We start from the raw sequence: 17,126 nt of genomic DNA on the forward strand, positions 1-17,126 counted from the left end.
CCTTTTTGAATATCGCATCCATAGACCTATGGAACTCTTCTGGTGCATTGTTCAGACCAAAGGGCAATACCAGGAACCGATATCTACCCCATGGCGTTGCAAATGTCGTAAGATATGACGACTCTTCGTCCAGAGGCAGCTGCCAAAAGCCATCTTTAGCGTCCAGTAACGTAAAAACACCGCATCCCTGAAGACCTGCCAGGAGCTTATCCGCAGTAGGAATTGGATAATGTGGCCGTCTAATAGCGACATTAAGATGCCTTGGATCTATGCAGATGCGTATCTTCGTTGGCTTTTCGATCACTACCATGTTGCTAACCCCATCTGTTGGCGTGTCAACCTTCGTTATTACTTTTAATTCTTCCATACGCCGTAGTTCTTGCTTAACTTTATCATGTTGGGCTATCGGAATCTTTCTTGGTGCTGCCACATGAGGAATGACATCCTCCTTTAGGTGTATCTTGACTACTCTGTCCAACCGGCCCATGCCTTTGAAGACGTCCTCGAACTCTTCAAGTATCTTCTTAGGTGAATCCGTTGCTGCTTGGCAGACAGAGGCCAAGTTACCCGATGTTCTTGTAATAAAGCCTAGCTTGACGCAAGCGTGAGCACTGAGGACAGGTTTGACGTTCAAACTTGTTACGACGAACCGAAAAGAGCCTTCCTTTCCTCCGTTGTTGGTCAAGCATGCCAAGAAACATTCCCCCAATAAGGGAATTTCATTGCCACAAAATCCAAGACTCTTTGACTGGTCTTCTGTACTCGTGGACGTCTCGGCATCTTTTCTAGATTATCCTTGGTAATGACATTAACTTGGGCCCCGGTATCCAACTTAAAGGTTATGATAGATCCATTAACTGATATATCCTCATACCAAACGTCGTGTGTGCTATTCACGACTTGATCCGATTTCCTGCGCAACCCAGATTCGTCATTGCCGACTTCCACAGTACCGATGTACACAACATCATCAGAAAGTTGAGTAATGGTATCAATCCGACGACTACATGAGGAAGGACGCTGAGGTCTTCCTATCTGCTCCTTCGCATCTTTTTGACATTTTACGGCGAAGTGGTTCTTGTTACCACACCTCAGACAAGTCTTTCCAAACGCCGGACACTCCCTCGGCGCATGCTGGCGACCGCAATACCCACATTTCTTAGTTTCGGTATCTTTAACCTTAGACTTCTTTTTCCGTCGATTTGCTTTGCTCGGCTCTCGGGTGACAACATGTACTTCAGCACGAGATTCATTCATGGCATTCGCCTGGGCCCGTGACAATTCAGCGGCTTTACATTCAGCTACTATGTCATCCAGCGTCTTCTTTGATGGGCCTGCTTCCCGCAAGAGACGTTCTTGCAAGGCTCTATCCTGAAGACCATGGACCAACTTGTCACGTAGCATCCTGTCCATAGCTTGTCCATACTTGCACTCCTCAATGGCCAGCCGGAGTCGAGAATAGAAATCTTCAAATGGTTCTCCCTGCTTCTGTGAAATTCCCAACGCAATGAATGACGCCGATATCTCATTATGATAGGCATCGTACTGCTTGTCAAAGGCATCGAGAATTTGCTTTAGTGTAACTTCTTTAGCGGGTGAAACCGGCTTCAGGTTAAGCAATCGATACTGCTTCTTCAAATCGTCGCCATACACGTGACGGAATAAGGCTGTCTTCGTGGCCTCCTCCTCGGCGTCATATTTCAACGCGGCAAGGTAATCCATGAAGTCTTGACGCCAAAATTTACATGCTTCGGCCGGGTTGGATCCAGCACAAAACGGTCTGATCGTCGGTTAATTATTAGCCATAACCGCGACTGCAATATCGAGCCTACCCACTAAACAGAACACGAATCCTATTCCCCCGAAAAGGGCGCGACTTTCAGGTCTTCTGACACCATGTTATGTCTTGCGGACTAGTAAAAACACGGGAGTCACAAGAATGTTAACTAAACGAGATAGTTTATTAAGACTAAAAAATTATGAATCAACAGCAGTATATATACAAATCGTTATCAATAATAGGTTAGATGTTTTTTAACAATGTTAGCTAATGGCTATTAAAAAACTAAATATATAACAGTTCAAGTAATATAACAGCGAGGCTCCGACGAGAATCGAACTCATGATCTCCTGCTTATTTGACAGGCGCTTTAAAGCGGAAATCTGCTCGATATTGCCCCTAGACTCATACTTCACCTCTCGACAACAAAAAAAGAGAGAAAATGTGCTGCCACCTATAACTTTAAAATTTCGTTTATGAACAGGCCTAATTTTTTCTACCAGTTCTGGAAATAAGCTTATTTTCGTTCACCTTCACCCCTCAACCAGTCCCCACCACGCCAATTCCACAGCAGACGATGTTTGATTTCAATTAGGCCTGAAACATCACGTTTATCATGAAGAAAACTAATCGTTTTCCGTTGTGAATGTGGAGACGCTTTGCTAACGTAAATAAATTACTCAATTAAATGCAAAGTTTATTAAAAATTTTATTTTAAATATTTTTCGCCGTTCCATGGTTATTTACAAAGGTAAAAATACAGTATCTGAAAATCAGTACTTCTCCGACTCGCATTCCTAGACAATATAATTATTGCAATTTTGAAAGGAGAATTTACTCAGTCAAAAGACATTTTCTCTGATTAGCAATTTTCTCAAAAAAACTTACTTGGTCATAAGACATTTTCTCTGATTTTCGTGAGCATTTCCTTACTCGGTCGCAATAATTGAAGCCTATGAACACCTTGTGTAATAATATAAAACAGTACAGCGTCAATCTCGTTTTCAAAAATTTTATTTTTCTTGAATTTTGAAACAATTTTCATTTTATAATAATTAAAAAAATTAATCGACTAGATATTTAGTTTTTGTCTAGACATACTTCATTATCAAGGGCGTGCCTTCATCGTATTACAGTACATCGTTCTAATTACAACACATCATTGTAATTACAACAATATCAGTAAATAGGGCAAAAATTATGTTGCAATAGAGCAGTGTTTCTCAAAGTGGGCGATAACGCCCCCTTGTGGGCGCTATAGGTCATCAGGGGGTCGGTAGAAGGCTCAGTGACTATCGGGGGGCTTTAAGTGACTCTACGAGGCGCCAAGGAAACCGTTGAGTATATCGCATTTTAATATAGACCAGCCAATCCTTTATGCATCTCCACTACGCGGTGTGTCATACCGTGTTCGTTTCAATCAAGTTGTAACACGTTTTTGTTAAACCACGCGAATTCGGTCACACGCATGAGCTGTTCATCTTATTCCCGTCGGTTTGTTTTGCATTTGTAAAATATTTAAAAGCAGTAATTGTTAATATTATTTGCATCAGCATTTTCGCTTTCAACCGGTAGTAGGTTTTTTAAAGTGAATATTTAACTCGCGTACTTTTGAACTCAAAACCATGTCGGAAGCAAAAAAGAAGAGACGGCAGTACAGTGTGGATTATATGAAATACGGATTTATCGAAAATCCCACAAGTCCATCGTCGCCGATGTGCCTTATTTGTCAAAAGTCATTTTCAAATGAAGCAATGAAGCCTTCCAGGCTACAAGATCATTTTAACAAAATGCACTCTGATAAGAAGGGCAAAGACTTGGCCTATTTTCAAGATCTGGAAAAGAAGTACGTAAGTCAGCCAACTCTATCGAAACTTCTTACAGCAGCTTCTAAGCAAGACGATGATGGACTTCGGGCTTCGTACAATATCTCATTGTTAATTGCTAAGACAGGCAAACCACACACTATTGGCGAAGATTTAATTTTACCGGCATTAAAAGAAGTAATAACCACGGTTCTTCATAAACCAGCGGCAGATATTATTCGAAAAAATCCTTTGAGCAATAGTTCTGTGCAAAGACGAATAGATGAGATGGCTGAAAATATTCAGGAATCGTTGTGTACGCACCTGCAGACCTGCCAATTTTCAATTCAGTTGGATGAGTCTACCTTACCAACTAATGAAGCTTTGTTGTTGTCATACGTCAGGTTTATCAAAGATGAGAAAATATGTCAAGAACTATTATTTGCGCGAAATTTAGAAACAGATACAAAAGGAGAAACCATATTTAATACACTGGAAAAATTTTGTGAAGAAAAGGAGATTCCTTTGAAGAATATTGTGTCAGCTGCTACGGATGGCGCTCCGGCTATGGTTGGGCGTCACAAAGGCTTCATAGCGTACTTAAAAAAGAAAGTCCCAGACGTTCTTGCTGTACATTGCGTCATTCATCGCTAGCATTTGGTAGCGAAAAATCTGAGTGAACGCCTGAATACATCATTGCAATATGTCATCAGAGCGGTAAATAAAATCAGGAGCAACTCACTAAATGACAGATTATTTAGTCAGCTTTGCCTTGCTAATGATGAAGATTCCAAACGCTTGCTGCTTCACACAGAAGTGCGCTGGCCATCAAAAGGTTATTGTCTTACTCGATTTTACGATCTGTATGACTCTGTCATAGAGTTCATGGAGAACAAAGACACAAAATTGCGGGACAACCTCAGGAAATCAAAGAATGATGTTGCGTACTTGACAGACTTATTTAAATTGTTAATCTCCAGCTGCAAGGCGACAACTTAAACATGATAAAAACCAAAAATGTCGTTGCAGCTTTCGTAGCTAAACTATTACTGTACAAGAGAAATATCTGCAGACGCGAATTTAATAACTTTTCCAATTTATCAGCAGTATTGACCAGCAATGACGACTTGCTTGTTTACAGTCAACACTTGGAGAATCTCCACGATGATTTCAAGGAACGATTCCAGGACATTTTAAACATGGTCATACCAGACTGGGTGTTGGATCCTTTTTCAAATGGAAATACAGCCGATTCATCTCTGTTAGAAGAACAACTTATAGAACTGACAACAAACTAAGAACTAAAAATTAGATTTAAGTATGGCTACCAAGAATATTGGCTGCAAAAGCTATCCCGCAGTTGTACCCCGGATTATGGTCGATTGTTCAGCGATTTTTGATAGCATTTCCATCGTCGTATTTGTGTGAACGTGGATTTTGCGCTGTAACAACCTTACTTACCAAAAAGAGAAATCAACTGCATATCACGGAACGTGGCGACTTACGGCTGTTTTTAAGTAATTTCGGGCCTGATATTAACAAGATTATCAAAGGGCATCAGATTCACCCGTCACATTAAATAAGGTTTCAATCCTAATGTAAAATTGTCCATAAAACAGCTTCTCAATGTGATTAAATATGCATTTTAATTTTTCTAATTTAAGTCTAAAAAATTTGGGGGGCACTAGATAAGCTTTGTTCCTCAAAGTGGGTGATGGACGAAATAAGTTTGAGAACCACTGCAATAGAGTAATGGCAGTACCACCTTATACTCTTCTACCTCTAAGCTCAGTGTTATCCCCCTACTCTGCATGAACAGCATTTCCTCTTACAAGAGCGCGCCTAGAGAGAAGCATACACCGTCTTCACCCCTCTCTACCACCACTAGTCTATTCTACTGTGTCAAGTTTATACAGCAACCTTCAAAGCACGCACTAGCTCGCATGCTACTGAAATTTATGTAGTGTGCCACATAAACTCGAGAAATAAAATTACTGCCCAATAAATACTTGCGCCATACTGTGGCCACGACGTTACAAGGTGCGATGCACCGTCACCACGACGCTATAAGGTGCGATGCACCGTCGCCACGATGCTATAAGGTGCGATGCACCGTCACCACGACGCTATAAGGTGCGATGCACCGTCGCCACGATGCTATAAGGTGCGATGCACCGTCACCACGACGCTATAAGGTGCGATGCACCGTCGCCACGATGCTATAAGGTGCGATGCACCGTCACCACGACGCTATAAGGTGCGATGAACCGTCACCACGACGCTATAAGGTGCGATGCACCGTCACCACGACGCTATAAGGTGCGATGCACCGTCATCACGACGCTATAAGGTGTAAGTCGCAGAAAACAATCATAGAAAGTGTAAACAAACCCTTAGAGTAACTAATTTCACAATTTCATTTGCCCAAAAATAAATCCACCAATTTATGCTTCTTTTCAAGGGGTTCCCGATTTCTATTGGATTTCGAAAACAGCCCCATTGCAACTAATCTACTCCCAATAAGTATCATTAGAAGTTTAAATATTGTATTATTTGGCCAACTTTTTCAACTGAAATTGGCCACATTTCAGTATTTAATTGGCACCGGAGAAGCTACTGTGTAAGTCCTGAATTTAGTATCAACAGTCGCCTGCAAAGGAAAGTGAATTCTGCTCTGCTACTATACCAGTTTCTTTCTTTACCTGTATGAGTGGGAAGCCGACTGACGATCTTTTCATAACCAGTTGCTTGACATACTTGTTTTTCGTTCACCCTTCATAGAGATAGACCGTAAACACACGTACCCATGGGTAATGTTGAAAAAATGGGTTCTGGAAAAAGGGTCACGGGGAAAAAATTAAACAGTTAATGTTGAAAGAGGTGACGCGTTGCCACGTCAAGCACCGATACCAAAGGACTATTGTGCACCCCGAGCTGGTTTGACTGCAGCCAGTCCTGTCGCCTCAATGAAGCGGAGAATCCGATTAGCCGCGAGAGCACTGTGTTGAATGGATATCAAATTGCTCCAACCTCAGAGCCGCGAGGTAATCGCAACTACAGATGATATAGGATAGGTTCCTTCTGACTCCCTGCAGATCCTGCAGAACGGGTCATCAACGATGCCCATAAAATGCAGGTGCCTGTTAAGCCGACAAGTGTCCAATGAAGAAACTGGTCACCAGCCTGATTTTTTTTTGGTGAGGGCAAGCAGTTCCTTTGCAATAGAATTGGATGGGCCTGGGACAAACTCCTTGTTTTTTCTCTGCCCATCAATGTCGAGACAGAGCTGCAGTTGAGGTGCAGACGAATGATGCAATGTGAGATGGGATATGCAGGCTCAGGTCCAAAGAACTTCGCCTCAGCCCCCCCCTTTAGAATACATGTCAGCCCTCTCGTTGCCCAGGCACACACAGCAATTAAACCTTGTTTGGCTTACAGTGAAAGAACCCAGCAAGTCGACAAGGCACTGGTTTAGCGCATTGAGAGCAGCCTGATCATCAGAATAAATCTGAATCGTCCTACCGCAATAATTTTTCTTGATGCAGAAATCCCCACATGGCCATGATTTCCGCCTGGAAGACGCTCGCAAACTTGCTAAGGCTCTCATATCATAAAAAACTATACTTTTTGATCAAACAGTAGAGCCCGGCACCAGCTCCAGAGTCTGTCTTTGAACCGTCCGTGAACCATACGTTCTACGCACCCCCCCCCCCACCCCAGTTGGAAAGTGCACGCTCAAGCACTTGTTAAAGTGATATGTCACGACAGTCTCATCCGAGCACATTTTAACAACTCCTGGTAACACTATTTTTATTAAAGGAAAAGTTCAGGGTACCTAACATTAGACCTTAAATTAACGGCCTCGTTTAGAAGATATCGAAATGATTGATAAAAAAAATTATAATTTCCCTAATTAAGATTAAAATCCAATTATTTGACCCAAAAATTGAATAGAGCAGCCGCGCCATTTTTTAAAGTCACGTGATAAACTCGCACACACGCCGTTATAGGCCAAATGGCTAGCGAATAGGAAAGTTAGATTTCTCTACTGCAGACGACGATATTTATTGATATTTTCAAGGTTGACTTTCAGCATAGCCCACTCGATCACGCGCATCACGACGTAAGCTGCTCGTGCTATAGAAGCCCGTTCAATCGGCCAAAAAGGGCAACTTTTGGGTTCTTGGCGAGAAATTCGAAGTCAGCGAAAATTAACATTAAGTTCTAAGGGAGGAGGTAGGTTTTTTGGCCAGATCCTCTGTCCTATTGATCGAAATGACGTGAAATTTTAATTAGACGTGTCTTTTGACGTGTTTTATTATTCTAAAAGGGATTCAAGCTTCTAGAGTGGATAGGTTTTTTTAAAAAAATTATTTTCATAGCCAAAATGATGGGTTCAGTGCTAAGACTGAATATATCTTCAGATCTACTGGTCCAAATGTCCTGAAATTTTAATGAGAGGTGTGTTACAATCTATTGTATTATATTAAAAAGGATTCAAGCTTTAATAGTGGATAATTATTTTGATAAAAATTTAGTTCCAATGTCATAATTTTAAACTAAGTACTTAATGCACTATATCTCTGGATCTAATGGCCCAAATGTCCCGAAAATTTACTTAGAGGTATGTTACAATCGATTATATTTAAAAAAAATTAATATCCCATGTCACAATTGTAAATTAAGAACTTACAACCTTTTTCCGCGATAAAAAACCAGCCCCATTCTACTTGTCCAAAACTTGCCTTTTGGGGATTAATAGATTAAAAATCATAGACCTCTTGAACCAATTTTCTATGATTTGTAAACATGCAGAGGGGCAGATGTCTCGAAAACCCTTGGCGATTTTTAATGGTTATCCTTACTTGTTGGGCGGGGCATTTAAAAGATTAATCGATTAAAATATAAAGTATATCGTCAAAATAAGAAAAGTTGACAAATGCTAAAACAAAGCTTCAAAACTAAGATCAAGCACCACTCAAGATGCTTCAGAATGTCTTTGAACAAGCATAGGATCGCTGCGAGGAAGCTTTTTCTTCTTGGACCTCTTTGACAATTAATTATAATTTAAAACTATCGCTCCACTAAATCTTTGTTTTTTACCAACTGCAACTGGTATTATGATACTTTTCACCAACCCTTTTTAGTTAGTTTCTTAATCATGATTTTTCTATGCTTAATTTTTGGTTTTTGTAAAATATGTGATATTTCCAATAAATAAATTTTTGAACTAAAATTGCGTTTACATAATAAAGTGCTTTTGGCAGAAAAACAGGGGTTCTTCTGAACTTCCCCAAAATAGGCGTGCTTTAGGCTTTAGGGCCTATAATTTTGTTTAATTCTAAGATTTTTAACGTAATGTTTAAGCAATACGTTTATTCTTGGAAAGGGAGTGAAAGTTAAATTATTTTAACACACCTCTCATTAAATTTTCCAGACATTTGGGCCAGTAGATCCAAAGATATAGTGCATTAAGTTTTTAATTTACAATTATGACATTGGAAATTAATTTTTATTGAAATAATTATCCACTCTAAAAGCTTGAATCCTTTTTAATATAATAGAAACGATTGTATCACACCTCTCATTAAGATTTCAGGACATTTGGAACTGTAGATCTGAAGATATATTCAGTCTAAGCACTGAACCCATCATTTTGGCTATGAAAATAATTTTTTTTAAAAAAGGCTATCCAATCTAGAAGCTTGAATACTTATAAGATTAATAAAATACGTCAAAACACACGTCTCATTAAAATTTCAGGTCATTTCGATCAATAGGACAGAGGATCTGGCCAAAAATCCTACCTCATCCCATAGAACTTAATGTTAATTTTCGCTGACTTCGAATTTCTCGCCAAGAATCCAAAAGTTGCCCTTTTAGGCCGATTGAACGGGCTTCTATAGCACGAGCAGCTTACGTCGTGATGCGCGTGATCGAGTGGGCTATGCTGAAAGTCAACCTTGAATATATCAATAAACATCGTCGTCTGCAGTAGAGAAATCTAACTTTCCTATTCGCTAGCCATTTGGCCAATAACGTCGTGTGTGCGAGTTTATCACGTGACTTTAAAAAATGGCGCGGCTGCTCTATTCAATTTTTGGGTCAATTAATTGGATTTTAATCGTAATTAGGGAAATTATAATTTTTTTTATCAATCATTTCTATATCTTCTAAACGAGGCCGTTAATTTGAGGCCTAATGTTAGGTACCCTGAACTTTTCCTTTAAGTTTCTGAAATTATCAGAGGTAAATATATTTAATTGCTCTCATTTCGACAGAACTGCGACTGTATATTCATTTAATATCATTTCTCATTTCTAATTATTTAAATTCAAAGGGCTCTATTAACTTCTGCAGGTGAAAACCATCGCTGTTTATTGGTCTTATAACATGCTTTCCTAATTTTCGACATACGAACATAGCTTGAGGTTGCGTTTTTTTAAAGACGTTTATAACACTATTTTATTTAATTAAATGATTTTAATTTTGGTTTATGTTAAGTATGTAACACACTTTAAGTCGCATAGAAGCAAAGGTAAACAAATACTGGGCTGCCTATTACACAACAAGGTTGGCCATTCTTGGTTATGAGAAATGTATCCTTTTCATATGCATTTATGTTTGGCCTGTTAGGAGTCCCAGGACTCCCAACTGAAGTAAAGATCAGTCGCATCCATCTTGAAGAATTTGTCCTTGTAAAATTCTTCTGTAATGCATGTCATGTTGAATCTTCATTCCCGATTCTCCGCTACATTTCCATGGTAGACACGTCACCTATTCTGCAAACTGGAGTTCTGCCTCGATATTTATTCTCTGAGCACTCAAAACATTTCCTAACGAAATCCAACCAAACATTTATTACTGAAAAGACACCCAAACATTTACTACCGAAAAGACACCCAAACATTATTTACCGAATTGACACAAAAACATTAATCAGCGAAAAGCCACCCACCCGGAAGCTACACAAAATATTTTTTCTTTAATAGCTTAAAACATTTACCACAGAAAAGCCGCAGCAGAATTCAACCCAAAACGCAGACTTCACGCATTATACAATATTTGCAAAATTTTTATGTCGAAAATCCTTCCACTTTAGCAATCACAACTTGCTAATTATTCCAAATTCACAGACTTAACACTACCCTGCACACAAATCCAAAATTTCTACTTTCCAAAGCGCAATCCAAAACCTTTATTTCTAAGTTGGAACCCTATTGTCCTTTCAAAATCGAGACCCTATTGGCAATTAACTAATAAATCCCCACATTACTAAACGTATTCTTAAAACCTCATTTCTATAATTTCTAAGCTATGGCTTGAACATCCTGTTTTTTTTATCGTAATGTTTTACTTCTGAGCTGAGTTGATATAGAAGAAATAAATACTCGTTAGGCTTATTTGCTATTGTTTTGAACGTCACGTTTTTTGTCATAACTTTTGATTTTCGGAACCGATTTACAATTTGAAAGCAGTTTCGGATTCTACGTGAAGCATTATTTCGTAACGTCATTATCGGGGGCTTTACTTTTTCCGCTATGGCTAACGCCCTTTTATTAAGACCGCGTCATTTTTAATTTTCTAATAATTTTGAGAAATCAACCTATTTAGAAAGTCCTATTTTGTTACTCTAGCTCAAATAGGAACAAAATGGCAGCTAAATGAAAATGTCCAGAAACGTTTGTCCGGGACTGTACAATCAAACTAATTTAATTAAGTATTAATAGAATTAATTAATCAGGATGGAAGGTAAAATCCCAAATTTCGTTATTGGGCCCCTTCACTTCCGGTATTGATGGTTTGCAAATTGTTCATGTCCCAAACAATGCAAGTGCCGTAGTTTTGAAGTGCTAAATCCATTACATAATGGTAATATTTCTCTAGGAGTACTTGTTTTTGGTTTCCTTGAGGTTCTGGGCAGAACTGAATGAATCTTATGGTCGCAATTAGCGGGCGTTTTTGAAAAACAAGATGGCCCCGGCCAGATTACGCTTTCGCTGCGCCCTCTAGCGGCTAAAACTGATACGACCCCGGAAATTTTATTTTGCGTTATTCTTTTCTTATTTAATAAATATCCTTTCGATTATGAATGAAATTAATTTAGTGTGATATTGTTTTCACATAAACATTAATGATAACTTTGTTTTTAAAACAAATGTTTTAAGAAAACTAATTAAGTACAGTTATTTGTTTTTATATTCGGATTATATTTTATTGCCGTTTGAAAAACGTACTGATAATTTTGACCAAACACTTTCCAAGATTATTTTCAGTTACAATTTTGGATAAACAAAAAGATAATTATAAGTATATGCAATAAAATATTTCTATTCTCGTTTAATTACTCAAATAACCCATGATAACAAATTTAACCAAGCACTTTTTAAGGTTATTTTCAATTGCAATTTTTGACAAAAACGATAAAAATAATTGGCTTACCTCTTAATTTTAACTTCTAATAAGAGTAATCAATTACTAATCATCACTAATCTTAATAGGAACTTTAAGGCATCCATAATTTTTCTGGGACGAACGGTTTCAAACATATAGTGGTGTTGATTTTCCTTCTTCCTCATGAGTTTAATTTGAACAACTTGAGTGTCAGTGGAACTCCTTGGTAAAATAGAAACCGAAGAGTCAATTGAAACTGGTACATTTACGACATTACCTCGAATGCCTCTTTGCTGATCAACTCCTAGTTTTCTTATTTGCATAAACGGTAATCGAGGAGAAACCATTCTACACTCCAGTTCCGTTAAAATTTTGAACTCTAGAGGCAAATCAGGAAAACAAAACCCATTTTCTTTGGACAAGGGTGGTACTTTCTTAGAAACATAGTTGTAGCAACAAGCACACAACAAAATAAGTGAAGGAAGCACTATGATTTTTTCCTTCAACTGACAAGTATTTAACCGACTCTGTTTTTAACAGAAGTAGGGAAAAATAGTCCAGAACAGCATTCGCATTTATGATCTGGACCATCTGATATATTTTGGAGATAAATGTTTTCATAATATTGTGGATGTTGTTTATTACTGCTTCTTCTTGCTCTATCTCTTATCAGCTCCAAATGAGCATAATTTTCATAAAGTCGTCGAACTTGTCTTGTAACATTGTCTCGCTGTAGTTCATTTCTAGCATAGTCTTCATTTTCTCTTCTTCTTTTTTTAGAAAAATTATCCCTTATCAATTTGAATTGAGCAGAATTATTAGTTGACAGGTCTTCACCAGTTTTAGGAGCCTCACTAGCTGAATGAGCTTCAAAAGTTGGATTCTCACTCGTTGAAGCACCGTCAAAAATTGCTGGGTCCTCCCATGTTGAAGAACCGTCAAAATATGATGGTTTCTGACCTGATAAAGGCGCATCAAAAGATGTAGGGTCCTCTATCGTTGAAGAATCCTCAAATTGCGATGAGTTCTGAGTTGCTAAAGGCCCCTGAAAAGATGTAGGGACCTATATCGTTGAAGAATCCTCGAAATTCTTTGGGTTCTGAGTTGCTAAAGGCCCCTGAAAAGATGTAGGGACCTTTATCGTTGAAGAATCCTCGAAATTCTATGGGTTCTGAGTTGCTAAAGGCCCCTGAAAATATGAAGGGTCCTCAATCGTTGAAGAATCCTCAAAATGCGATGGGTTCTGAGTTGCTAAAGGCCCCTGAAAAGATGTAGGGTCCTCCATTGTTGAAGGACTCTCAAGATGTGATGAATTCAAACTTGATGAAAGAACCACAAAAGTTTAAGGGTTCATACTTGTTCAATGTGATGGGTTCTGACTAACTAAAGACCTCTCAACAGATGTAGGGTTCACAGTTGTTGAAATGCCTTGAAACATTGAATTGCTTTGACATGCTAAAGCAGAAAAGCCGTCAAAGGGCTGCTCGCTACTTCTTTTTTTCTCAGTGTATCTTTCTCGTTTACGTGCATTTTTCTTTTATTCGGAAATCTGGATTTTGACGTAATCTTCTCATTTTTTCTTTCGGTGACTCTTTTACATATGAAGCCATCTCTAAACTATGAAGTTTGTTGACTAAAATATTCTTTGGATATTAAAATTTTGAAAAATATGCACAAATTTATGTGATATCTTACTACTAATATTACTATTGAATGAGAGTTAATTAGCCGCAGATTATGTTTTTTTTGCTAAAATTTACCTTGAACTAAAACTAAACAACGAAAAGCAACATGCACTAGTTTAACTTATGAATTATGATATAATTACAATGATACACAAATCTAGCAAAGGCTTAAGCTTTCAAGTAATTATACGACCCCTTATTTAACGAACAAAGAGTTAGTATTTTAAAATATTAAATATAAAAAAAGTTGTTTTCCTTAAAATACAAAAATAATACTTAGCTGGAAGACAAATATTTAAATCATGAATTAATCAGGTAATCAGAAAATCTCGCTTGTGGCACAACAACAGATTTTGGGAAAACGGTTTTTTTTTATTATTTTTGAAAAAGTACATCGCACTGATAGCAGTGCAGAGCTAAAGTTCCCTCCTCCCTGGTCAGATCTAGGCTATATTTAGCGCCATCATGGCGGCCTAATTTTATATGCATATGGCAATGTTATTTTAAACTTTTTTGCTCATACATAAAATTTACAATTAAAAAACTAATTTTAATATAGAGTTAACAATTAATAATTATTGCTTTGAAATTGTTGCTAAAATAGTAGTGTGTGTACGTAGATGACGCTACAATAGGGCAACGCCGGTACTGCCCGGTAGCCTGTAGGCATAGAAAAGCGTCTGCACTCTGCTCTGCAAGGAAGTAGATTTGAAGATGGTTTGAGCAAATTTTTAAATTTGGTTCATAACTGTTGCATTTAAGAATGGGATGACGATATTGATATATCATTAACGTTTATAGGCAAATTTAAACTTGAAATGATAATTTTTCTTTGTCCAAACTTGTTACTTAAAAGTGAAAAGAACCTTAGAAAGTGCTTGTGCTTGGTAAAAGTTATTATTAGTATTATTTGAGTATTCAAACTTTAATAGAAAGATTTTATTACGAATGCCAATACTTCAAATTAAACATCAAATTATCATTTTTGTTTGTCCAAAACTGTAACGTGCTTAAAGAGAAAAAGAAAGTTTTAGCTAGGCTTTAGCTTATCTAATTCCAACACCCAAATTAAATGTACAGGTATAGTTAACCCCAAAAATGTGTCTATCTGTAAGCACTTGCAAGTTAATTTAATAAACTTAAAATATAAACACTTACATAAATGGTAATATCATAAACTTGCTAAGTTACAGAAGTTTCCCTGATACACTCTCTAGAGACTACGGTATTAATTTCTTTTGGTTTACAAATCAAATATCTCTTACTTTAAAAATATGTTTAGTTTTTATTATATTTCAGACTTTCTGACGAGTACAATTCCTAAAATAATTTTGTAAACCTTCTATTGCTAAAAACGCGACGTATTTTATAATTGTAGCGCTACCCGTTTAAAACTGCCTATTCTACCATTCGCGAATTTCCCGCCAAGAGATTTCAATTCTCGGCATGTATAGTTGTATAGGAGTGCTACCATGGAAACGCGTGACTCGCAGCCTCGAACAAATTTCCCTCCTCCCAGCCCCAACTAAGCAAGACGTGAGAGGAACGCGCCGGCCGCCGACGTGAGAGAGATGCTAGGTTTAAGCAACATAACTCGAGCCTGTTAATAAGACGAGACGGCCGAGAGCGTAAAGGCGTCAATCCGTGGAGTGAAAGCTCTGTGCGATGGCGCGGGATCGAAACCCGGTCGAGGAGGAAAATAATTTCATAAATAAATAAAGTAAAGTACATTGCATAGAGTATAGATGTCACTGAAATTCATATTTCTAGCGGGAAATTTGAATTGAAAGTAACTTTATTTATGATGGATTCTCTCAGGTTACACCAAAAATTGGGGGGAGAAGGGGGGGAGAAGACGCCCAGCCGCAAGGGGTAATTGCAATGCTTCCGCAGTCTATAGACAGCGAAAGCAAAAACAGTGATAAACCCATTCTTAGGCACTTCCTTATTGTCTGAGGTTGAAATAACGCGTGAGAATGTCCCTTCAGGAGGTTCAACTTGAAAAGGTTCATCCGTAAAGACATTATCATCTAGTTTTTCTACATTAGGTTCATCAGTACGATCTTGTTGTACATCTGAGCTTGTGGTGGTATCTTCAAATTTCTCACTGAATGATATAGCCTTTTTGACGTCATCTTTCAACTTCTTTTCACTTTGGCTCTTTTACTTGGTGGCTCTGGCGTCTCGAAAATAGTTGAGATAGTAGGCAACCTTTTGCTACCCGTCTTGGACTTTCTTTGACGTGATACGTGTAACGCTGGAATTTACATTCATGAAAATACTCGCAGATAAATGAAATAAATTCATTAATTCGAAATCTAACCCTTCAGTAAGCACCTGGTTGAGCCAAGTTGACCCGTACCAGGTTAAGTTTTCACTAGCTGGGCCCTTTTCCTAATTCGTCACGATACTATTATAATAACCGCGAAGAAAGCTATACATACACGAGAAAAGATAAGGTTGTCAAAGGTCTTCTTTATAGTGTTAGTATCATTGAACTTTATAACTTATATTGTCGGGAAAAACGATGTACGCGAGAAGACGCGGTCCGAAGGGAGATGAATAGAACGGAGAGGCCAACAAAACTTTGGCCTGGCGGTAAAGAAGCGTAGGGTTGACCTCCATGAAAGAAGAAACACCTGGATGCTAAGTAAGAAGAAAGAGAGTAGTTTTCGTTTTTGGACTAAGCAGAAAGACACGAGGCTTGGGAGGAAGAAGTTGACGATAACGCCATGGCTGGAACCCAAAAAGGATAAAAGAACAAAGTACTCGTGTTCGAGATCAAGTCACCCTCGGCCCTAACGTGTCCAAAAATAATACCGAACGCGTCGAGAAACGAAAGATAGACGTCATCCCCGTTCGAGTCCTAAAATAAGGTAGCCACCCCAGTACGGAACTATTACCGGTGTACGAGAACACCTCGCTGCCATCAATTAAATAATTGCGGGATGATTATAAGTGCCGTAACCAGAAGCTTCAACCACGGATACCATTAAGTGCGCGCCTCACCGGAGATTTGCTACTCGACGGTCCCAACATTCGGACCAGGAAAAACCTTAAGTACCCGGTACACCGTACCACCCCGTTACTCGGGTTATCTCTTTTAATTAGTAAAGAAAATAACAGACTGTAGTAGTAGCTAGATATTCTCGAGAATAGATTATTTGCCAATTGAGGGTAGACTAATAACTGTGCATGCTAATTATTTTATCGCGGTAACGTCTCATTTTAAAAGTGTGCATGTAAATAATTTTATCGCGGTAAAGTCCATTTTCTTTAAAAGTGTGCATGCAAATTGTTAAGAACGGAACATTAAATATTATTCTTTTGGCAACCTTAAATTAGGCGTCTTGATATGCGTAAATTAACTTAGAAAAGACATTCCCCTAGACTAACGACCTACTTTGATATATTACAATTTACTTTAACCGCAAGCCCCAATAGTGAAAGCTTGGCGGGTAC

At 38.3% G+C, this 17,126-nt stretch overlaps 2 protein-coding genes across 2 annotated transcripts; both read left to right on the forward strand.

Annotated features, from left to right (window-relative positions):
- The first annotated feature begins 3,096 nt into the window (after positions 1-3,096).
- On the forward strand, positions 3,097-4,239 carry LOC149653439 (protein ZBED8-like). The gene has a single exon (XM_089847001.1). The coding sequence runs from the start codon at positions 3,406-3,408 to the stop codon at positions 4,237-4,239; it is 834 nt and encodes a 277-aa protein (XP_089703127.1). The 5' UTR covers positions 3,097-3,405.
- A 91-nt stretch (positions 4,240-4,330) lies between these two features.
- Positions 4,331-4,883, forward strand: LOC149653440 (uncharacterized). The gene is made up of 2 exons (XM_089847002.1): positions 4,331-4,420; positions 4,566-4,883. The coding sequence occupies exons 1-2, from the start codon at positions 4,331-4,333 to the stop codon at positions 4,881-4,883; spliced, it is 408 nt and encodes a 135-aa protein (XP_089703128.1).
- Positions 4,884-17,126: the final 12,243 nt, after the last annotated feature.

This window comes from Phalangium opilio, unplaced genomic scaffold, assembly GCF_054372755.1.
Source record: "Phalangium opilio isolate 3A_F unplaced genomic scaffold, DU_Popi_V2 ptg000082l_1, whole genome shotgun sequence".
NCBI lineage: Eukaryota > Metazoa > Arthropoda > Arachnida > Opiliones > Phalangiidae > Phalangium > Phalangium opilio.

Coding starts and splice junctions, on each gene's coding strand:
- LOC149653439 (XM_089847001.1), top strand. CDS start 3,406: ATGTCGGAAGCAAAAAAGAAGAGACGGCAGTACAGTGTGGATTATATG.
- LOC149653440 (XM_089847002.1), top strand. CDS start 4,331: ATGACAGATTATTTAGTCAGCTTTGCCTTGCTAATGATGAAGATTCCA. Junction 4,421..4,565: donor AGTGCGCTGGCCATCAAAAG/GTTATTGTCTTA, acceptor GTTAATCTCCAG/CTGCAAGGCGACAACTTAAA.